The sequence below is a fragment of the Balaenoptera borealis genome, assembly GCF_965194805.1.
Source record: "Balaenoptera borealis genome assembly, chromosome: 1".
NCBI lineage: Eukaryota > Metazoa > Chordata > Mammalia > Artiodactyla > Balaenopteridae > Balaenoptera > Balaenoptera borealis.
Genome location: NC_138860.1, coordinates 139,889,469 through 139,914,944, shown reverse-complemented (window position 1 = coordinate 139,914,944; position 25,476 = coordinate 139,889,469). Strand labels below are relative to the sequence as shown.

The 25,476-nt window shown below is 34.4% G+C and overlaps 1 protein-coding gene across 6 annotated transcripts in view; it reads right to left on the bottom strand.

The window, feature by feature from the left end:
• Positions 1-25,476, bottom strand: part of ITGB3BP (integrin subunit beta 3 binding protein) — an 87,918-nt gene that overhangs the window by 60,903 nt on the left and 1,539 nt on the right. For 5 of the 6 annotated variants that reach the window (XM_082359439.1, XM_082359437.1, XM_082359436.1 and 2 more), the window contains exon 2: positions 5,701-5,743. The exons of the other annotated variant lie outside the window; for it this stretch is intronic. In XM_082359439.1, coding sequence (XP_082215565.1) covers positions 5,701-5,743 — 43 coding nt within the window. The remainder of the gene's footprint in view (positions 1-5,700; positions 5,744-25,476) is intronic. 6 annotated transcript variants of the gene reach the window in all.

The window sequence follows — 25,476 nt, the reverse complement described above, 5'->3', positions numbered from 1 at the left end:
CTAAAAACTACAAAACATTGTTGAAAAAAATTAAAGAAAATCAAAATAAATAGAAATAGATCCTGTGTTCATGGTTTAGAAGAATTACTAATTTTTAAAATGGCAGATTCAGTGTAATTCCTATCAAAAGTACAAATTTTTCTTTTTCAGAAATGACAAGGTGACCCTAAAATTCACAGGGAATTGCAAGGCATATGGAACAACAGAAGCAATCTTGAAAAAGAACAACAAAGTTGGAGGACTCACACTTCCTAATTTCAAATTTATAGTAATTAAAAACTTTTTATTTTGAAAACTTATAGTAATCAACACAGCATGGTAGTGGCATAAGTTCAGATCTACAACCAAATGGAACAGATTCGAGAGTCCAGAAATAAATCCATGAATTTATAGTCAACTGATCTTCAACAAGGGTTCTAAGGCCATTCAATGGGGGAAATAATAGCTTTCAACAAACAGTGCTAGGACAAATGAATATCCACATGCCCCTAACCTCATACCATGTACAAAGATGAAGTCAATAAGGTCTTAAATGTAACGTAAGTGCTAAAACCATAAAACTCTTAGAAAGAAACACAGTGAAAGTTTGCATTACCATAGACTGTACAACAGTTTCTTAGATATGACACCAAAAGCACAAGCAATCAAAGAAAAAATAAATTGGACTTCATCAAAATTTAAAACTTTTGTGTATCAAAGTATACTATCAAGAAAGTGAAAAGACAACACACAGAACTGATGAAAGTATGTGCAAATCATATATCTGACAAGGTAACAGTATTCACAACTCATAAAGAATTCTTACAATTCAACAGTAAAAAGACAACCCAATTAAAAAATGGGCAAAAGATTTGAATAGATATTTCTCCAAAGAAAATATACAGATGGCCAGTAAGTACATGGAAAGATGTTCAACATCATCAGGGAAATGCAAATTAAAACCATAATGAAATAGCGCTTCACACCCAGTAGGGTGGCTAGAATCAAAAATTCAGAAAATAACAAGTGTTGATGAGGATGTGGAGAAAATGGAACCCTCGTACACTGATAGTGGGAATGTAAAATGGTGCAGCTGCTGTAGAAAAGAGTTTGGCAATTTCGCAAAAAGTTAGACAGAATTACCGTATGACCCACCAATTCCACCCCTAGGTACGTAATCAAGAAAACTGAAAACACGTTCATACAAAACACTGTACAAGAATGTTATATACAACATTATTCATAATAGTCAAAAAGTGGAGACAACCCAAATGTCCTTCAGCTGAGGAATGGATAAATAAAAGGTGATATACCCATACAAAAGAATATGATTCAGCCATAAAAAGGAATAAAGTACTGTTACATGTGACAACATGGATAAACCCTGAAAATGTTATGCTAAATGAAAGAAGTCAGTCACATATTGTATGATTCCATTTATATAATATGTCCAGAATAGGCAAATCCATAGAGACAGCAAATAAATTAGTAGTTGCCAGGGACTGGGGGGGTGGGGAGGAGGAAATTGATACTGCTAATAGGTAATGGATTTCTTTTTGGGGTGATGGAAATGTTCTAAAATCAGATAGCGGTGATGGCTGCACAATGTAATGAGTATATAATAAACCACTGGTGTATACTTTAAAATTATGAATTTTATATTACATGAATTATATCTCAATAAAAAGTGCTAAAATTAAAAAAAGAGAACTGAACTGTCAAAAAGTATATGAGATAATTGGAGAATTTGAACAAAGATGTTCATTTGATGATTAAGGAATTAATTTTGAGAGATATGATAATACTATTATAGTTTTTTTAAAGTCTATCTTTTAGAAATAATTACTGAAGTATTTAGGATGATATGGATGATGTTTGAGATTTGCTTCAAATCATCTAGTATGCGGGATACTGAAGTATGAGTAGGACTATAAATGAAACAAGATTAGCCTTGTGTTGATAATTACTGAAGCTGGGTAATGGGCAGTGCATTCTCCATAATCAAAATTCTCCAAAATCAAAAGGTAAAAAAAGGAATCAGTATTTGGTAACTGTAGTGAAATAAGGAATCTATAAAATAATCATCAATGAATTAAAAAAAAAAACCATTAGGAGAAAGATTGACAGAGAATTTTATTATGGGTGGATCAGGCTGGTAACAACTGAAACCAAGACCATTTTGTGCCTCCTGAGGTGATGAGACAGGAACTACACAGACTACCTATGAGGCATTCTTATCAAAATATGAACCAGAATCTAATCAAGCCTCTAGTTTTAACTACAAGTTTTATAGGAAATATGAAGATTAGAGAAATCACTTAAAGGACACCACAAGAAAACAATCAACCAAATCTAGAATGTGAAATATGGAAAAAATATTTCAGTTTTTTCCAAAAAATAAATTACAAGAAAAAGAGTGAGATTTTAAAAGATTTAAAAGAAGTTGGGGGGAAAAAAATTATCAAGGTTCATAAGAACCACTACAATGTGTAAACCTTGTTTGGATCCTGATTTTAATAAGCCAACTGTAAAAGGACATTTTGAAACAACTATAGAAATGTGAATATAAACTGGGTGAAAGATATTATTGGGACTTCCCTGGTGGTGCAGTGGTAAAGCCTCCGCGCTCCCAATGTAGGGGGCCCGGGTTCAATCCCTGGCCGGGGAACTAGATCCCACACGCGTGTCGCAACTAAGAGTTTGCATGCCACAACTAAGGAGCCCATGCACTGCAACTAAGGAGCCCATGAGCCACAGCTAAGACCTGGCACAACCAAATAAATAAATAATAATTTTAAAAAGATATTATTAAGGAATTACTTCTTATTTTGTAAGGTATGATAATGGCACTATAGTTATGAAAGAAGTCATTATCTGTTAGAAATGTATACTGAAGAATATTCTGATGAAATAACATGTCTGGGATTTGTAAAATTCCAGGAAAAAATATACAGATACATACACACATATATACATTAATATATGTGTACATATATATATAAATAGATGAAGCAAAATTAGCAAAATGTTAATAATTTTTGAAGCTGGGTGATGGTTACACGGTAGTTCACTGTATTATTGTCTCTACTTTCGTGTATGTTCGAAAATTTCCGTAATAAAAAGGTAAGGAAGGAAGGGAAGAAGAGGGAGGAAGGGGGAGAAAAAGGAGCAGATGAGCCAAATCAATAAGTAAGCCTACAGAATGTGAGCTATAATATTTCCTAATGCCCTGAAGTCCCAAGTTCTTTCTAATTTCAGGAGTCAGTAAAAGCCTTATCTCAGAGAGATGAGATAAGGTTAGGCCATGGGAATAATCAGACTTAGAAGTATCCTACTAACGGTAAGGGAATAATTTCGACTGGGTATGTATGTCCAAATCAGCAAACCTCCCCCAAACCTGCACTGCATTCCTTCTAGCAGCATGCCTATTGAGTTGGCCTTGGTAGGAAGTGTGCTCCTTCCCTTCCCAATCTGCAGCATCTGCTTCTCCCATTCCTTCTCTGAAGTTGCCTGAAAGCGATTAGGTCAAGCTGGCTAGGTATATGACCAGGTAGCCAGCTGTCCCTATAAATTCATCTGGACTGCCATTGGCAACAGTTTGTAATAAATAATTCCACTTTGTTGCTGAAAATTCATCTAGAAACAGTGCTTGGAGGGCAATAACTTCAGCAACCCCAATACTGCAATGATAAATCAAAACCTTCATCACTCATTACCCCCCAACAATTTGAGAGGTTCAGCAAGTAGTGGTACTCGTAGTATATACTCTATATATATTAAAGGAAGATAACACGGAATGATCCATACCTCTGTTTTCCCTATTAGGGGAATCATAAGGAAAATTACTTTTGCAGACTTGCCCTAACATCATGGAGCATTAATCTCCATGAAGGTCTGTAGCCACATTGGGAGCACTGGGATTTTATAGTTCTAATTATTGCTGGGAGAGGAAACACCAGTTGTTTAGACTGAACGGGCTCCACTTCAACCAACTGGCATGTAAGAGCCATCTCCTTTCCTTGGACACCAGAGTCTTCTTCCTTCAGCATCATATGGGTAAGGCAAAATGACCACAAAGTTACTACTAGTTCCTCTGTAGCTTCACAGCAATTAGGTGCTCTTAGAATTATAGGTAAATGTCTGATTTTCCTTCGCACGGACTAAGGCAGCCTCAGTGGGATCACTGGCATGTAGGCAGATTCTTGGGAACCAGGCTGCTTCAGGGCTTAGCTGTTACTGGAATGGATAGAAGCATAAATGTAGCTAAAGAGAGAAGCCTAGACTTAGCACCAGAGCAAAAGCTGTCAGATCTAAGATAGAGCTGCAAACAAATTATGAGGCAAGATACAAAAGCTGAAAATATCAGAAATAATAATAAATATTAGAAATAGGTTAGAAAACCGAACTGTTGAAGGCCCAGGCTAGGATGCTAGGAACCTGCATTTAGCAGTTGGTGGCCATGTGGTACCAAGCTAAGTCAACTGGTTTAAAGGTACAGAATTGGGCCAAACATAACAATGTATTTTTCTAATACAGGATATTAGCTGTGTCACTGGCTACCTTGACACATCCTAATCTGGAGAAAAAATGGATAGAAAGCTTGCCATGACGACAACTGTACTTTATGAAAAGGATGAATTCCTAAATGGCCATTCTCTTCCATTCAAATGATGTTACCACCTCCCAAAGAACAGTTTTGGGGCAGGAAAGAACAGTATTTCATTTCAAGCTGGACTACTCATCTACCAAAATACCATTCTGACCAAAGAAACAGATGCAAAATTACAGTCACAGCTGCATTCTGTACAGAACAAGTTGGATAATGGTGTTCTAAATTGCTAATTACACCGCTAATGATTTTTTTAGTGGCAATGCAGTATTTTGCCACCTTTATTTAAATTTTTTTAAAAAGCATCTAGGAAGTTTTAAAAATGGTAAATTGTTAAATACCAGTGAGTCTTCTGAAGAGAAATTCCATATAAAACCCATTTCTTGAAATGGCATTCTCATATGGAATCTCACATAGGAGCCCATTTACTGACTAGCTATTTGTTTTAATTTACTTTCTCACCAATTTACTTTCATTTAAGATTACTAAGGCCATAAGTATCCCAGTATTAGTGTTTGTATCTAGATCCAATATTGGTAATGAAAAGATAATAAACTAGCATATGTCATGATATGCTGGTATTGGTAATGTGCTATGATGAGATTTACAAAAAGTAATAGCAACAGTACAATTTTATTCTTATTGTGACAACCACAGTGAAATTTATTACAGTGTTAGTATTTAATTGTTTATTCATGCCAGCGTAGCTGAGGGGGTAATTACCTTTTTGACATAAAAATGTTGTTAATGCTTTTATTTCAATTTAGCAGATTAGAGAATGCAGATTAAAGCACTGCCATTGTTCCATCTTTATTTATCTGCATTTAAGTGGCAGAGCATTTTTTTTCTACAAATAGTGAATTAATTTCTACTAAATTATTTCTTTAAGGCTTCAAATAATTTGCTCTTTAAATAAAAACCTCAAGCTGGCCAGGAATTTCCATATATTAGATTACAAATTTTATATGTAGAAAATGGTGTACCAATAACAATTATGTCACAGTGGGTTTTTTTTTGATACTTTTTACATTTAGTATAAGGGTAAATTAGCTGTTAAAAAATTAAAAACACAATCTTATTACACAATTACAAACTCATAAGTAAATACTTACATTTGCTTTTAACAGATCATCCAATTTCAGTGATCTTTTAACACTGCAAACAAAATAGTTAAAGATATCTTAGATTTAATATGCTTTAAGTAGCCAAGTATTTAAGAGTAATCTGTATAAACAAAGATTCTAAGTTACTTTCACCAACTAAAGGAGAATACCTATGAAGAAAGCACTTTTCACAATGATGAAACTGTTTTTTTGATAGCATATATCAAGATGAAATCATAATTAAATATTTAAATGGATTTTTATATATGTAGTTTTATATATATGCACCATTATACAATTCAAACACTAAAGTTATATTATACTATAATCTTAGTTAAAAATTAATATATTTGTGTGTTTTAAAATACCACTAACAAAAATTATACATAAAAGGAAAATAATTTACATACCTTCAATGGAGATGTTGAAAGTATATTATTTGCAGAAATAGTACACTAGCCATTAAAATAAAAGTATGAGCAAGGTGAAAAAGTTTTGCACATTATTCTAGCTTTAAACATGATTCAGTGCTACCAGACTATGACTTAACTGAGGAACAGATGCTCTATGTCTTTATAAGTCCCCAATCCATAAGAAACTATTTTTTGTCTCCTTCACTAAACTGATTCAGGAACATGCCAGGCTCTCTCTGTGCAAAACCTGTTCTGCTAAACTGGATGCCCAGCTGTTGGTGACAATGCTTAGAAAGGAAAGCTGAATATTTATAATACTTTATTTTGTACAGCTGTCTTCTAAAGAGCAGTCATCAACATTTTATTGAACACAGACTAAATGCTCAAAGGAGAAAAAGGTCAATATAAATTAAAACTAGTTTTCCCAGTGACAAATGTGACGTTAAAAGTACTTTCTCGATCTCTGAGAAAAAGAAATTAAGTTATTTAAAATATTAGAGAATTTGAGCATAAAGCAAACAAATTTTATTATAAAGGTTGTACTACAGAAAACAAAATTTATAGATCCTAGAAAATGACTATTCATAAATAACTGACTACTGACTTTCAAGCAAGTGACAGAAGCAGGAATAGAAGAGATGGACAATTTATAAAAATTACTCAGCAATAAATATTAAATACAAAAATTTAATCTATCTAAAATAGTTCACTTAATTTTGCTATTATATCTACATTAGCCTATCACATAACATTATTTCTTAAAATTAACTAAATTGGTTTAAAGAATTACTCATATCTTTTAAAAGTCCACTTGAAATCAATTTAATGTGAATTCTCAATGAAGCAAGAAGAGAACAGAGGTTATGAACAAACAAAAATGGCAGCTAATCCAAAAAAGTACTCATATTTAGCTTTGGAATATATATTACCCTATTCAGGTGTGTGAGATGTTTCTGTATTCATAAAACTTCAAAAGTAGAAATCAAAAACTAAAAGTACACAGTACAGCATTGTTCAGCCTTTGTTTTTAAATGCTGTTAAGATGAAATAATACTTTATAGAAGTAAACAACCCCCACCCCCGATATTAACTGTTCAAAATATTCTTGCTTTATTAGTGATGGTTAATTCTTAGAGAAACTAAATGTTTGTATTTAAAAGGTTTCCAGTTTAGGTCCTAGGTTGTTCTAAGAAGCCCAAGGAGATATGTAAAAGTAAATAAGAAAGTGATCTGAGTTAGACTGTTATCTCTCACTCTAACAGTTTAGTGAGAATCTAAAAACATGACTTATTGTGGGTAATGTGGTTCTCAGATAATTCAGGCATCTAATATCCAAAAGCTGGTAATAGTTACAAGAATCATAAAGACATTTACTAGACAAGACTAGGAGAAACCTAAGAGATTACTTAGGTCATCCAATAGGGAAGAGTTGGTGTGATTTGCCCCCTATCACACAGTTTGAGGGAGAGAAACTCAGATTTTACACCCTGTTCATAATAAATCCTTGTTGAATTGAGGGGGAGGAGCTAAAGAAGAGGTAAAGAAGAACAAACCTACTAGAGGAATTTATGACCATCTATTTTTACCATTCTGGTAGAACTGGGCCCAGTGTCAAGATATCAGTTATTAAATTAAGCACCTACTAAATGCTTTTACCCTTTTTAAAAAACAAACAACTGTAGCATAGATGATGCTAAGTGGATTAGGATGATCTTAACAGAAACAGAGAGGAAGGGATGGATGAAACACACAAAGGAAGGACAGGCAAAACATGATTAGATATGTGGGACAAATATTTTCCTAAAGTTCTTACTCATTTGCTACCAGTATTAGTTAGCAATTAAAAGCGATATATCTCTGGTAGTTCTGTAAAGTAAAAAGCAGCTCTTGTGGTTACTACCTTGGTTTTAAAAAAATGGACACCCCCAAATAGGCAAAGAACTCAAATTGACAGTTCTCCAAAGAAGATATACAAATGGCTGGTAAACACAAGAAACGATGCTCAACATCGCTAATATTAGGGAAATGCAAATCAGAACCACACACACACAAATCAGAACCACAAGATACCACTTTACAACCATCAGGATGGCTACTACCAAAAAAACCAGAAAATAAGTGTTGGCCAGGATAGAGAAACTGGAACTCTTGTGCTGGTGGGACTGTAAAATGGTACAGCTGCTATGGAAGTAGTTTGGCAGTTCCTCAAAAAATTAAACCTAGAATGAACATATAATCCAGTAATCCCACTTATGAATATATACCCAAAAGAACTGAAAGTAGGGACACAAACAGATATTTGTACACCCATGTTCATAACAGCAGTATTCACAATAGCCAAAAGGTGAAAGCAATGCAAGTGTCTGTGGACAGAGGAATAAGTAATAAATTTGGTATATACATACACAAGAGAATATTACTCAGCCTTCAAAGGAAAGAAAGTCCACATGCTACAACATGCATAAACCTTGAAGACATTATGCTAAGTGAAATAAGCCAAGCAAAAAAGGACAAATACTATATAATTCCACTCAAATGAGGTGCTTAAAGCAGTCATGCACCCAAGTGTTCATTGCAGTACTATTTACAATAGCCAGGACATGGAAGCAACCTAAATGTCCATCAACAAAGGAATGGATAAAGAAGATGTGGTACATATATACAGTGGAATATTACTCAGCCATAAAAAGGAACGAAATTGGGTCATTTGTAGAGACATGGATGGACCTAGGGACTGTCATACAGAGTGAAGTAAGTCAGAAAGGGAAAAACAAATATCGTATATTAACACGTATACGTGGAATCTGAATAAACTGGTATAGACGATCTTATTTACAAAGCAGAAACAGAGACACAGACATTTATGTATGGATACCAAGGGGGAAGCGGGGGGGGGGGGTGGGATGAATTGGGAGATTGGGATTGACATATATACACTAGTGATACTATGTATAAAATAGATAACTAATGAGAACCTACTGTATAGCACAGGGAACTCTACTCAGTGCTCTGTGGTGACCTAAATGAGAAGGAAATCCAAAAAAGGGGGATATATGTATACGTATAGCTGATTCACTTTGCTGTACAGTAGAAACTAACACAACATTGTAAAGCAACTATACTCCAATAAAAATTAAAAGTACATATATATTATAGAAAAAAAAAAAGAAAAAGAAAATAGAAAGGTAGTTGCCAGGGGCTAGGAGGAGGGGTGAACACGGAGTTACTGTTCAATGGATAGGAAGTTTCAGTTTTGCAAGATGAAAAAAGCTTTGGAGTTGGATGATGGTGATAGTTGTACAACAATGTGAATGTACAGCTGACCCTTGAACAACACGAATTTGAACTGCAGGGGTCCACCTATTCTCGAGGTTTTTTTTTTTTCAAGAAATACACACTACAGTACTACACCATCTGCAGTTGGTTGAATCTGTGGATGTGGTACCAGGGCTACAGAATGCTGACTGTACAGTTATAGGTGGACTATGACTAGAGTACATCCCCAATTTACTCAAGGGTTACCTGGACTTAAGTGCCACAGAACTGTATACTTTAAAATGGTTAAAATGGTAAATTTTATGCTATGTATATTTCACAATTAAAAATAAATAAATAAATTTTAAATGGGTACCTACCTATTATATCCTAATTACCTCCCTCTTATGGGTAACCTTATAATCTCTATGGCAGGGGTCTCCAACCCCCAGGCCACAGACCAGTACCAGTCTGCGGCCTGTTAGGAACTGGGCTGCACAGTGGGCAGTGGTGGGCGAGTGAGTGAAGCTTCATCTGCCACTCCTCATCGCTCGCATTACTGCCTGAACCATCATATCCACCCCCCACACCCCCACCCTGGTCCGTGGAAAAATTGTCTTCCACGAAACCAGTTCCTGGTGCCAAAGAGGTTGGGGACCGCTGCTCTACAGGTTACTTCTCACTTTCAACTTAACCCAAATTTACACCAATGCCCACAATTTGAATACTACAGTACCCCTAGTACACTTAGGTGTACTAGGTTTAGGTTCACTGGGATCAAAATTCTGGTTGCTACCAGCATTATTGCTGGTGAGAATTTAAGAAAGATAAAGATATGTAGTTTTATATCAACAGGAAAAGAAAAGAAAGTAACCATGTAGAATTAGCCATATTACTCTCTAAGACCATCTTCCACTATTTTATTTAGTTTACCACATGGTAGTATCCTGAATAGGATTCTCTAACTCATCAGAACAGAACAAGTGCCTGAGTTTTAGTATGTAACATTACTAACAGCAGTTACAATATTACAATATTAAAAAAAAACTATTCTAGAAAAAATAAACTATCATTTGATTCCTAATTAAGAACCAGGAATGACACCTCAAAGACTCATGAAACAACATGATTTGAGGTTCCCTTACAGGACTTTTTTTTTTTTTTACATTAAAAAGTATATTGCTTAATGGATTATTATAAGGCAACCACCCTTGTAACCATCACCCAGGATCAAGAAATAGAAGTTTGCCAGCTATCCCCCAAAACCTTCCATTTGTCCCATCTTGTTCACCCCTCCTTTCTCCCACATAAGTAACCACAATCATGAATAATAGTAATCCCTCGTCCCTTACAGGACTTTTAAAACATTGGATTAAATATGATTTTCAATAGAGCTGAGGGTAAGAGTGTATGTGTGTGGGGAGGAGATAAAATTAGTAAGGCATATAAGACTCAGGAGCCTTGATGTTATGCCAAATTTTTCCCCTAAAGTTGGGCAAATCACATAATCTCACTAAGCTTCATAAAGGTGATAAATAATACTGGCTTGTAAACCAGTGGTAAATTTCTGAATGGAAGATAAAAATATCACTTAGTATATCAGTGCTTCCATTTACTTCTCTCCATAATGGAGATAATAATATTGCCAGCTACAACTACACAAACAGTGTTTAGAGGATTATGGAATATGCTTATGAGATGCTTAGAAATCCTTTGATGAAAGGCAATGGCCAAATTCACATCCCATGTGACTCTTTAGGTACAAATTGAGAAATCTAAAATGATACATTTTCCATTCCATGTATGGGAATGAGCAAAGAAGGGAGAAGAATCTCCTATATCCTTTTGCATTCTCCCTTTCATTCAAGCCTATGCGTTTTTGTGTTCAACACTGACAGAGGTCACATAATAATTCGTTATCACAGCATGGGTAAGTGGGATTATCACTCCACTGCATGGAGAAATATAGTCACCACGTGAAAGCAACTAAATAAATGATTAATCTTGTTATTCTTCATGATAAAACCTTAACCAGTTATTGGACAACACGTTTATGGTGTCAAAAGCTGCTTTATCAAAAGATTAATAAAGAATTAGCTAAAGAATTTTTACAGACATAAAAGGGATATATTTGGGAATACTGAACCCAGAAGATATATGGATGGAGGTGAGATGTTCTTTGGGTTGAATAAAATGAGAAATGCCATAAGATCATTTCATTCTTAAATGGGTACTCTCAAAAATGAACATTAATAAAACATTCATTACTATTCCCTTCTGTAAGAAACATATACATATGTGTATCATCACACATACATATATAAAGGACATGAATAAGTCTTTCAAAAGATTCTATTAAAAGGGGCTAAACAGGTTTATCAGAATTAAATGTGGTAGATTGGTGATATTTTATACACCTTTTTGTATGTATAATATTTTACAACATGAAAGTTAACAATAATAAACTAACATTGATGTCTACCTTTTCTTTGAGATTCCAGCACAGTCATATTTAATTTTTCCCTGACACTGTCCAGATTGCACTAAGGATCTTTCCATTCCATACCTATAATACTTGTGCATGTCCTTCTCATTAAACTTATCCAGTTGAAATAGTCTATTTCCTCCCTAGACTAATGTATTTATATCATTAGCATCTTGTCTGTTAACTGGTAAATTATGAGTTCTAAAAATACTTGTTGAACTCTCTCTCCCACTAAAATGCAAACTAGAGAGTGTAACATCGGTTCATATTTGAATCCCCAAAGCCTGACACAGTGATTGGCACAAAGGTGTTATATAAATTAATATTTAATTTTTTATTTTTTTACTTAAAACGTCAGTCTTAAATTCAAGAATATATTTAATTCCTTTCATTTTTTATAATCCTTCAATTCTATTTAAGGTGCTTTAAATGCAGGTTCCCAAAGGATGTCATATCAACACTGTCTTATCTCTAAGGCAGTCTCTTATATGGATTTGTGTTTTATCAGTTCTGGAAAAATCTAAGCCATAATTTCTCCAAATATTGGCTCTCCTTGATTCTACCTTTCCGAGACTCCCTCTAGAAGAAATTTTAGATTTTCTATTCCATTTTCCATATCTCTAAACATCTATTTCTTATCATTGATCTCTATGCTGTCAGGCAATTTCTTCAGGTCTATCTTTAGTTGTGTAATTCCTTCTTTAATTTTGTCTAATTTACTGTTTAATCCATCCATTAGCATTTTTTAAAACAATTTGATGGGTATTTTTGGGAACTTTTAATTTTTATATATTTTTAAAGTTAAAAAATATCCTAGGAATAACAGTTTTTGATATCCTTTACCCAGACTTAATACTTGTTTACATTTTGTCCCAGTTGCGTTATCATTCTCTATAGAAACATACACACACACATATATATACAATGCAAAATCTTTTTTATGATCCACTGAAAATAAGTTGGAGACACTGTATACCTTTATCCATAAATATTTCTGTGTGTTTTTCTAAGAACAAGGATATTCTCTTACATAATCATAATACAATCATCAAAATCAGGAAAATTTTCTGAAATATAATTGAAATATAACATTAATTTCAGATGTACAACATGATTCAATATATGTATATATTGTGAAATGATCATCATAGTAAGTCTAATTAAAATCCATCACCACACATAGTTACGATTTTTTCTCTTGTGATAAGAACTTTTGAGATCTAATCTCTTAGCAACTTTCAAACATACAATATAGTATTATTAACTATAGTAACCCTGCTGTACATTACATCCCCAGGACTTAATTTATTTCATAACTAGAAGTTTGTACCTTTTGACCACCTTCCTCCAATTCCTCCCTCCCTATCCCCCACCTCTGGTAAACACAGTCTGATCTCCTTTTCTATGAGTTTGTTCTTTTTAAAGATTCCAAATGTAAGCGAGATCATATGGTATTCACCTTTTACTTTCCGACTTATTTCATTTAGCATAATGCCCTCAAGGTCCACCCATATTGCAAATGGAAGGATTTTCTTCTTTGTTATAGCTGAATAATATTCCACTGTATGTATATATATATATATATATATATATATATATATATATATATATATATATATATATATATATATATATCACATTTTCTTTATCCATTCATCCATTGGTGGATATTTGGCTATTGTAAATAATACTGTAATGAACATGGGAGTGCATGTATCTTTTGTAGTTAATGTTTTGATTTCCTTCAGATAAATACCCAGAAGTGGAGTTGCTGGATCATATAGAAGTTCTGTATTTTGAGGAACCTCCTTATTGTTTTCCATAGTGGCTGCATCCGTTTACATTCCCACCAACAGTGCACAGGGTTCCCCTTTCTCCACATCCTTACCAGAACTTGCTATCTCTTGTCTTTTTGATAAAAGCCATTCTAACAGGTGTGAGGTGACATCTCATTGTGGTTTTGATTTGCATTTCCTTGCTGATTAGTGACGTTGAGCACCTTTTCACGTACCTGTTAGCCATTTGTATGTCTTCTCTGGAAAAAATGTCTATTCAGGTCCTCTGCCCATTTTTTTTTTTTTTAACATCTTTATTGGAGTATAATTGCTTTACAATGGTGTGTTAGTTTCTGCTTTATAACAAAGTGAATCAGCTATACATATACATATATCTCCATATCTCTTCCCTCTTGCATCTCCCTCCCTCCCACCCTCCCTATCCCACCCCTCTAGGTGGTTACAAAGCACCGAGCTGATCTCCCTGTGCTATGCGGCTGCTTCCCACTAGCTATCTATTTTACATTTGGTAGTGTATATATGCCCATGCCACTCTCTCACTTTGTCCCAGCTTACCCTTCCCCCTCCCTGTGTCCTCAGGTCCATTCTCTAGTAGGTCTGCGTCTTTATTCCCGTCTTGCCCCTAGGTTCTTCATGACCTTTTTTTTTTTTTTTAGATTCCATATATATGCGTTAGCATACGGTATTTGTTTTTTTTAGATTCCATATATATGCGTTAGCATACGGTATTTGTTTTTCTCTTTCTGACTTACTTCACACGGTATGACAGACTCTAGGTCCATCCACCTCACTACAAATAACTCAATTTCATTTCTTTTTATGGCTGAGTAATATTCCATTGTATATATGTGCCACATCTTTATCCATTCATCTGTCGATGGACACTTAGGTTGCTTCCATGTCCTGGCTATTGTAAATAGAGCTGCAATGAACATTCTGGTACATGACTCTTTTTGAATTATGGTTTTCTCCAGGTATATGCCCAGTAGTGGGATTGCTGGGTCGTATGGTAGTTCTATTTTTAGTTTTTTAAGGAACCTCCATACTGTTCTCCATAGTGGCTGTATCAATTTACCTTCCCACCAACAGTGCAAGAGGGTTCCCTTTCCACACCCTCTCCAGCATTTATTGTTTGTAGATTTTTTGATGATGGCCATTCTGACCAGTGTGAGATGATATCTCATTGTAGTTTTGATTTGCATTTCTCTAATGATGAATGATGTTGAGCATTTTTTCATGTGTTTGTTGGCAATCTGTATATCTTCTTTGGATAACTGTCTATTTAGGTCTTCTGCCCATTTTTGGATTGGGTTGTTTGTTTGTTTTTGATATTGAGCTGCATGAGCTGCTTGTAAATTTTGGAGATTAAACTGACAAAGGATTAATCTCCAAAATTTACAAGCAGCTAGCTCTGCCCAGTTTTTAAATCGGATTGCTTGGGGGTTTTTTTGCTATTGAGTTGTATGAGTTCTTTGTATATTAATCCCTTATCAGGTACATGATTTGCAATTACTTTCTCCCATTCTGTAGACTACCTTTTCATTTTGTTGATTTCCTTTGCTGTGCAGAAGCTTTTTGCTTTGATGTAGTCCCACTTATTTTTGTTGTTATTGCCTTTGCTTTTGGTGTCAGATCCAAAAAATCATTGCCAAGACCAATGTTAAGGAGCTTATGGCTTATGTTTTCTTCAAGAGGTTTATGATCTTAGGTATTACCTTCAAGCCTTTAACCCATTTTGAGTTGATTTTTTGTGTATGGTGTAAGATAGGGGTCCAATTTCATTCTTTTACATCGGCCTGTCAGTTTTCCCAACACTATTGAAGAGACTGTCCTTCATATTGTATTGTATATTCTTGGCTCCTTTGTTGTAAATTAATTGACAATATATGTGTGAGTTTATTTTTGGAGTCACTATTCTGTTCCATTGATCTATGTGCCTGTTTTTATGCCAATACCATACTGTTTTGATTTTTATACTTTGTAATATAGTTTGAAATCAGCATGATGCTTTCAAACTTTGCTTTGCTCTTTCTCAAGATTGCTTTGGCTATGCAGGGTCTTTTGTGGTTCCATACAAATTTTAGGATTGTTTGTTCTATTTCTGTGAAAAATACCATTGGAATTTTGATAAGGACTGCATTGAATCTGTAGACTGCTTTGGGTAGTATGGACATTTTAACGATGTTAATCCTTCCAATCCATGAGAATGGAATATATGTGTTTATTTCTGTCTTCATTTTCTTTTATCAATGTCTTATAGTCTTCAGTGTACAGGTCTTTTACCTCCTTGGTTAAATTTATTCCTAGGAATGTTATTCTTTTTTGATGCAGTTGTAAACAGAATTGTTTTCTTAATTTGTTTTTCTGGTAGTTCGTTACTAGTATAGAGAAATGCAACTGATTTTTGCATACTGATCGAAATCAGGAAATTTATCATTGATACTATACTATTATCAAGAGTCCATATTCAAATTTTACAACTTGCTCCAAAAATGCCCCTTATAGCCAATCCCCCCTCCCTCCCCCACCGCCAAGTCTAGGATCCAATCCTGGATCACTCATTGCATTTTATTGTACCATCTCTTTAGTCCCCCTTACCTAGAACAGCTCCTCCTCAACCTTTCTTTTGCTTGACCTTGACATTTTTCAAGAGCACAGTCTAGTTATCTTTGTAGAATATCTGTCAATTTGGGTTTATCTGACATTTTCCCATGATGAGGCTATGTGGGTTTTTTGCCATAAGTATTACAAAAATGATGCTGTATCCTTTTGAGAGCATGATAACTTGAGGCACATGATGTTGGTTTCGCACAATACCAGTGAGATATGTATTTTGATCATTGATTAAGATGTTATCTGCCAGTTTTCTCCAATGTAATACATAAGAAATCTTATATGTAAATATCTTGTTTCCTATCAAACTTTGTCTTAATACTTTTAAAGAACCATTGAGGATTTTTTAATCCTATCATATTTATATTTATTAATTAGCATTCCACTCCAAGGAATAGCTTTCCTTTCTCTTCTCTTTATTCATTTATTTATATCACTACAGAATCATGGAATTTTATTTAATCCAATGGATTATAATCAATTCCTACCATTTATGTTGATGCTTAATTGTCCCAGATTTGGCAATTGGATCATTCCCCTTTCACACTACCTCCAATGTACCTCATGTACCTGTAATTCTTTGAGCACTTCATTATATTTCCTTATTTGCGCATGCACACTCACTCACACAAAATGTTCTCTGCTCCAGCATTGGAATTAGCTTTTGCTTTAAAGAAACTTGGTTCTTTTTAGTGGACAATGGCATTTATAAATCAAAATCTCGGCACTAGGTGTGTTCATTGCTACTTACGTCATTGCTTAAAGGCAATGGACAGAGCTAGAACAGAAAACACACACACATACTTTTCTATCTACCTGGATTTTTATACATATATTTAAAAATCCATGATTTCATACTGATACCTCCAATGCAAAGGCAACATATTTTAAATCCCTCAGCCTACAGTGAAAACCTAGCTCACATTATTTGCAATAAACTTATTCTCTCAAGCCTAGAGCACACAGCAACTAGTTGAAGAAGTGCTAACCCATACTTCTGTGCAAAGCAAATCTATTTACTAAGATTCATTATTCACCTAGTATTCTCAAAATGTAAAATGAATACACAGTTGACTCTTGAACAATGTGGGGGGTTACGGGTGCTGAACCCCCTGCAGTCAAAAATCCACGTATAGGGACTTCCCTGGCAGTCGAGTGGTTAGGACTTCACCTTCCGGTGTGGGGCTGGGGGTGGGGGGGGTGGAGGGCAGCGGGGCGGGTTCATTCCCTAGTTGGGAAGCTAGGATCCCACATGTCTCGTGGCCAAAAGGCCAAAACATAAAACAGAAGCAATATTGTAACCAATTCAATAAAGACTTCAAAAATGGTCCACATCAAAAAAAAAAAATCCACGTATAACTTTATACTCGGTCTTCTATATCTTTGGTTCCACATCCACAGATTCAACCAACCATAGATTATGCAGTACTGTAGTACACATTTATTGAAAAGAATGGGCATGTAAGTGAACCTTCACAGTTCAAATCCATGTTCTTCAAGGGTCAACTGTACAGCTATTTTACTGGGTGTTATATAGTGTTTCAATTTAATTTTAACTTGTACTTCCCTGATGTCTAACAAAATGCTTATTTGCCATTCACTTAACTTCTTTTATTAAGTATTGGATCAAGTCTTTGGACCATTATTTTAATAAGGTTTTTATCTTTTTACTGTTGAGTTGTAAGAGTTCTTTATATATATATATATATATATATATATATTTTTTTTTTTTTTTTTTGGCTGCTCCGCGCGGCATGTGGGATCTTAGTTCCCTGACCAGGGATCGAACCCGTGCCCCCTGCAGTGGAAGCACAGAGTTTTAATCACTGGACCACCAGGGAAGTCCCAAGAGTTCTTTATATGTTCTAAACGTATATTTACAGTATATAAATTAGATGTAGTCTGATTTATCAATTTTATTCCTTTACGGTTGCTTTATGTACCTCGCCTAAAATTTTATCTACCCCATGTTGTAACAATATTCTCATGTATTTCCTTCCAGAAACTTTACTGTTTATATTTAAGACTATGCTACATCTCAAATTAAGTTTTGTATATGGTATAAGGTGGAAGTCAAGGTTGTTTGGTTTGTTTTTCCACATGGTGTTCCAGAACCAGTTGGAAAGATTTCTCTTTCCACAACTGAATTACTTCGGTACTTGGTTTGGTTCTACTTCTGGGCTTTTTATTCTTTTCCATTTTATCTATTTGCCATTATGCCCAAACCACATTGATTTCATTGCCACTTTATACAGTATAGTTAAGTCTAGGTAGTGTACATACTTTGTACACACACTAAGTCTAGTTAGTCTATGTACTCCAACTTCATTCTTCTTTTTTAAGATTGTTTGGACTACTGTAAGTCCTCAGCCTTTTTATAAAATTTTTGAAATCAGTTTTTCTATTTCTTTAAAATGTTTGCCAGGATTGACAGGAATTGCATTGAATCTAAAGATCAATTGGAGGGCTTCCCTCGTGGCTCAGTGGTTAAGGATCTGCCTGCCATTGCAGGGGACACAGGTTCAAGCCCTGGTCCAGAAAGATCCCACATGCTGCAGAGCAACTAAGCCCGTGAGTTACAATTACTGAGCCTGCACTCTAGAGCCCGCGAGCCACAACTACTGAGCCCATGTGCCACAACAACTGAAGCCCGTGTGCCTAGAGCCCATGCTCTGCAACAAGAGAAGCCATTACAATGAGGAGCCCGCGCACCGCAACGAAGAGTAGTCCCCACTCGCAGCAAGTAGAGAAAGCCCACAAGCATCAACAAAGACCCAATGCAGCCAAAAATAAATAAATAAAATAAATGTATTAAAAAAAATAAATAAAGATCAATTGGAGAGAACCAACATTTTAATATAGTCTTCCAATCCATACATGCCCCTATTTATTTAAATCTTTATGTTCTCTAAGCAACATTTTGTAATTTTCACAGTAGAAATCTTCCATGTCTTCTGTTGAACTTATTATATTTTTTTTACATAATTATAAATGGAAAAACTTAAGCTTCATTTTCCAGGTGTTTATTGCTAACATGTAGAAATAGAATTGATCTTTGTACACTGACTTTGTGCTCTGCATCTTTGCTAAATAGTTCTAATAATTGTTTTGCAGCTTCCTTAGGATTTTCTATGTTCATGATCATATCATCAGCGGATCATCAATTTTACTTTCTCCTTTCCAACATTTATGCATTTCCTTTTTTTTTTAGTGTTTTGTTGAATAGAAGTTGTGAGTGGGCACATTCTTGCCTTGTTCCTAATCTTAGAAAAAGCGTTCAATACTGAGTATGATATTTGTAGGTTTTTCATAGGAAGGAGTTCCCTTCTATCCTAGTTTGCTAAGTTTTTATTTTATCATAAATGGGTATGTTCTTCATAGAACTATTAATATGATCTTCTACAGTATGTACCTATCTATGTATTCACCTATCTATCAATCAATTCATCCAACCAGGAGTCTTTTATTGGTCACTTATATGCCAAGTACCAATATTAGCAAAAAAAAAAAAATCCAACAAAGGTCAATGTTTCCATCTAACAGAGCCTGTACTCTCCTAGCTTGCCTCTTCCCATAGCGTTTCTTTCCCAACTCTGTAGAGCCACAATCACAGTTTAAGACAAATCTTATTCTAAAGCACAGCTCCAGCAACAAGCTGGTATCTTCAAGATTCTTCAGTTCAGACACTGCCAGGAAAACTTTGGGGCAACCAGGTCCTGAGGCTGTTGTGTTCCATCACTGTCATGACCCCAGAGTCCTCACTCACCAGAAAGCTCAACCCTCAGCTGGCACAGCTGAGAAATGACAGGTACAATGGGAACTGTCTTTTTCCTGAAATGCTGTAGATCAGTTACAGCAAACAGAACAGTGATCATCAAGGAAAACTGTCACTTTGGACTCCTTTTTGACCAGAGCAGTTATGTAGAAGCAGCTGCATCTTCGATTAGGACCATCCTTTATTCTCCTTTTAAAAACAATAATTGATTTTCAAATATTGAAAAAACTGCATTCTTGGGATAAATCCTACTTGGACATGATGTATTGTCTCTTTTACAGCTGCTGAATTAGATTTGCTAATCTTATGCTGAGGATTTTTGATTCTGTGTTCATGAAATACATTGGTCAGCAATGTTCTTATAATTCTTTTATTGTATTTTGGTATCCAGTTAGGGTGGTATCAGTGTTATGAGGATTAAATGAGTTGGGATATATACATATATACATATAAACATATATATACGTCAATCTATATATATTTAAATCCAGTCTGATATTCTGTACCTTTTCGTTGGTGTCTTTATTGCACTTAAACTTAATGTAATCATTATACAGTTGGGTCTACATTTTGCTACTTGTTTTCTATCTGTCTCATTTGTTTTTTAGTCCTCTGATCTTCCTTTCCTGCCTTCTTTTGATTAAACATTTTTCAGTATACCACTTCAATTCCTCTGTTGTTTTTTATGTATTTTTTGGGTTATGTATTATTTTTCTTTGTATTTTTTATTAGTCACTCTGGGGCATTACAATATGCCTTTTTAACACATCACAGTTCATTTAGAGTTAATACAATATTACTTTACATAAATGTAAGAATCTTACAATGTTACTGTCCATTTCCTCTGTCCTTTGTGCTATACTGTTATACATATACATACACATGTTATAAAACCCACAGTAAGTGTTATAATTTTTGCTTTAAACACTCACATCTATTCAAGAAGTTACAAGCAAAAAATATATACAGTTGACCCTTGAACAACATGCGTTTGAACTGTGCTGGTCTACTTATACACAGATTTTTTTTCAATAAATATACAGTCAACCCTCCATATTCATGGGTTTCACATCTGTGGATCAAGATTTCCATCCATGGTTGGTTGACTCTGTGGAGAGAAAACCCTTGGATACGGAGGGCCAACTGTTTTCATTGTACTACACCATTTTATATAAGGGACTTGAGCATAAAATCTGTGTGATTTTAGTATAAGTGGGGCCTCCTGGAACCAATCCTCCACAGATACTGATGGACAACTATAGTCTTTTATATCTTATCACATATATACCATTCCCAGTATTCTTCAAATAGATGTAAATTTGTACTTGATATCATTTCCCTTCAGCTCAAATAACTTTTTTTAGCATTTCTTCTATGCAGGTCTGCTGGTGACAGATATTCTGTTTTTATCTGATAATATCATTATTTTACCTTCATTTTGAAGAATAGTGTCTACATATAGAATTCTGGGTTGAGGTGTTTTTCCTTTTAGCACTTTAAAATGTCATTCTACTGTCTTCTGACCTCCATGGTTTTTTTCATGAGAAGTCAGCTTTCATTTGAATAGTTTCCCCTACAGGTAAAGCATCAATTTTCTCTGGCTGCTTTGAAGATTTTTGCTTCATTTTTAATTTTTATCAGTTTGACTATGGCATGTATATGTACATGTGCATAGACAAACATATACATATTTTTCATCTCAACTGGAGTTTGCTGAGCTTCTTGGATCTGTACTGTATGTTTTTCAGCAAAAGTGAGAAATTTAGGAGCCATTATTTCTTAAAATACATATATTTTTAATTTCATTCCCATTCTCTTCTGTTTCTAGGACTCTACTTACATATATTAGACCACTTGATATTGTCCCAGAAGTCACTAAGGCTCTGTATTTTATTTTTTCAATTAGATCATTTCTATTATTCTATCTTCAAGTTCTTTTCTTGCGCTATAAAGCCCACACAGTAAATATTTTCATTCTAGGTATTGTACTTTCCAAATACAGAATTTCCATTGCATCTTTTTCTCTTCTGAGATTCCCCATGTGTCCTTTCATTATGACCATTTTTTTCCTTTTAAGTTCTTGAACATATTTATAGTGGGTGCTTTAAAGTCTTTGTCTGCTAATTCTAAAATCTAAGTCATCTTGGGGTCAATTTCAATTGACTCTCAACGAGTCATATTTTGTTTCTCTGCTTGTCTGGTATTATTTTATTGCATCTTGTACACTGTAGATGATATGACATCGAGACTCTGAATTCTGCTTTCTTACTCTTAACAGTGTTGTTTTGTTCTAGCAGGCATTTAACTTGAATAAACTCAAACTATAAAATCTGTCTCCCCAGTGATGGACAGCAGCTGAAATCACTGTTCAATTCTTTCAGCATCCCAGCTGTTGCTTCCTGCCAGGCTTCATGGAGAATCCCTAATCCATGTGCAGTTAAGGGATCCATCAAGGATTCTGGCAGTTTATAACCAGATTTTGGGGCTACCCTCTTTTTAGGATTTTCCCTTTACTTGCCAGCAATTCTGGTAATCCCAAGCTCTTAACCCAACTCTTCAAACAAGTAAAACTGGAGCTTTCTCGTTGAGTTCTAGCTGTACTACATCATATGGACTGCCCTTGGATAAAACAATATAAATGCAAACTTTGCACATTGTAGTTCCCTTCTTTCAAGGGTCAACTCCCCTCCAATTTCTACCTAGTATGGTTGCTTTCCAGTGCCTTCAAGAAGTTACTTTTAATATTTTGCCCAGAGTTTAAAATTGTTATCTACGGAAGGTTCAGTTCAACACAATCTACTGTAACACTGAAGTCCATCTACTGAGCTTTTATTTCAACAATTATATATTTTTTGTTTCTAAACATTTTAATCATCCTAGTTTAAAATTTGCCTGGTCATTTTGGGTAGTCTCATTACTTGCTAATTTTTGTGATTCAACTTTTTATTTAAGTATTCTGTTCAATTATTTCATATTGTATCTCCGATAATTCCATTTTGTAAAGTCTTTGGGATCTAAATCCGTTGATTACTATGTGTTTTAACTTTCACTCATGATAGTTTGTTTCCTTTTATGTTTGTTTATCTAGATTTTGGATATTTGGTTGATCTTAACCTGTGAAAAAAGTAGGGGCCTAAATTGAGGATGCTTCCTCCAAAGATGTACATTTAATTTCATTACTAGCCAAGGGATCCATACCAACTAGGGATCATTTTAGCTCCCTTCCCAGCTTAAATGTAGTCTCAAGTTTAACTTCCTTACCTTGCCTATAGCCCAAGGCTTAGTCTATCAAGCACAACATGGATATCAGTATTTATATTCAGGGCAATCTGCCTTTCATCTGTGCTTACTGATTACAGATCTGGTTTTGGCTATTTTTGTTTCACCCCTTGAGATTTAACTTCCTCCAAGTCCAAGGATGCAATAAAAAATATGATTTATGCAGGGTCAAGTTGCTTTTGACTGATAAGAGTCTGAGAGATTCTTGTCTGCCATATGAGGGGAGTCCCTCATGTTACTATTACAAGGCTGTACTATAGCTTTCTCATTTCTGTCCTTACTTTTTTTGCTGACTTTCACAAGCAGGAAAGAATTGTATTTAAAATTCATGTTTTTCATACTTAAAGCAAGTACTAACAACTTCAATCTTCTTTTAAAATGTACTATACTTTTAAAGTAAAAGAATAATAGAACTTTGAATATCTACTATGATTCAATGGGTGTTTATTAAATGGTTAACTTTTACTTAACCTGGCACATCATTTCACCCCCCACAACAATAAAATTCATTGTACTTGGCGCTATCACCAGCATGACTACAAACCCAAATAGGTGCAATAAAATAGCTTATCAGACCCAGAATATTCTTATATTCATTTTCTTTTATCAAGGAAAATAAAGCATATTTTAAAGTTCTCTCAGAAAACTCTCAGATTTTTATGAATACATCATCAGAATGGACCCCCTAGAAATACTGTTAACCGTTTCCTCCAACACTAAAGCTATTCCAACTTTATAATCTTAATTCAGTCTATAGCTTGGAACAGAATAAAATTAACTCTTACAGGAATAGATGGAATGTCTTTGGCTGAATTAGCATGATAATTCACACTAATTAGAAAGATTAAGCAAGTGATACTAGGAATCTTTATAAAGGAAAAAATATAAGGGGGGAAAAAGCACTAGAAGGGGATTTGATTATTTACAGAAAGAGCTATTACAAAAGTATGTTTGACTTTAGTATTATGCAAATATAAACATGGTGTGAAATTTGTCTATAAAGATGAAATCTCTTACAAGCAGCAACTTTATAATTCAATTACTATTTAATGAGTAACTATACTAATCCATGAACTCACTGAGTAACAATCTAAGGGTCACACAGCTGGTAAAGTAGCAGAACCAAGATTCAAACCCTGGTTTGTCTCATTTCAAAGTCTTCAAATCCAAAAAATAAAAATAAAATAAAATTTTAAATTAAGGTTTCAACCTAGATAGAGAAATGATGATGCCACTAATTTTATAATGTACACAGAGGAGGAGCAAATTTGAAAGGGATGATGATTAGCCTAATGAAACCAGGAAAGACATTTATCCAAGTCATTTGTTTTCCCAGTTCCAAGATAGCATCTGTCTTATAGAAACAAAGAGAAGGCAGAGAAAACTATACTTATTGAGAATTTAATTCAAGATAAGTAATCTCTAAATCCTTTAAAAACATTTTAAGTAGTGTTTGATGCATACTAAAGAATACATGTATAGTGATCAAGTTACGAAGCATAATAAGAAAATAAACACCCATAAACTCACCACACAATTTAAGAACTAGATCATTACCAATATGGATGGGTACACCTGTATGCTCCTTCTCTATTACGTCTGCTTTCCCGAGAAGGCAACCATTAAACTAAATTTTGTATTTATCAATTCCCTGTTTTTCTTCCCTTAATAATCTTATCATATACATATAGAATCCCAAATTAAAGTTTTTTTGCTTGTTCTTAAGCTTTATAAAGATAATATGCTATATGTAGTTTTCTACAAATTGGTTCTTTCACTCAGTATATTTTTAAGATTCATCCATCCACTCTATTGTTATTGGATATTTATTGTTTATTATTCATTTTAGATTAATTTAGGCCATGTATATTTCCACAGTTACTCATTATATTTTTTTCCTGTCAAGATTTAAAGAAATTAGAAAAGAGACAGATCACACAATCCAATACCCAAAATACCAAGTACCAAAAAGTCAACATATCAACATCACTTAAAAACCATACCACTTTCACATGTAACTTGCCAAGATGACTTTTGGCACCACCATTTGTGACCCTGCAGTTTAACCACATTGAAAAATAAAAGTTTACTAACAATTGTGGAGATCCTCTACTAAAATACTTTTGCATTATTTAACCATTAATTTGGTCTTAAATCACTTTGCCAAAA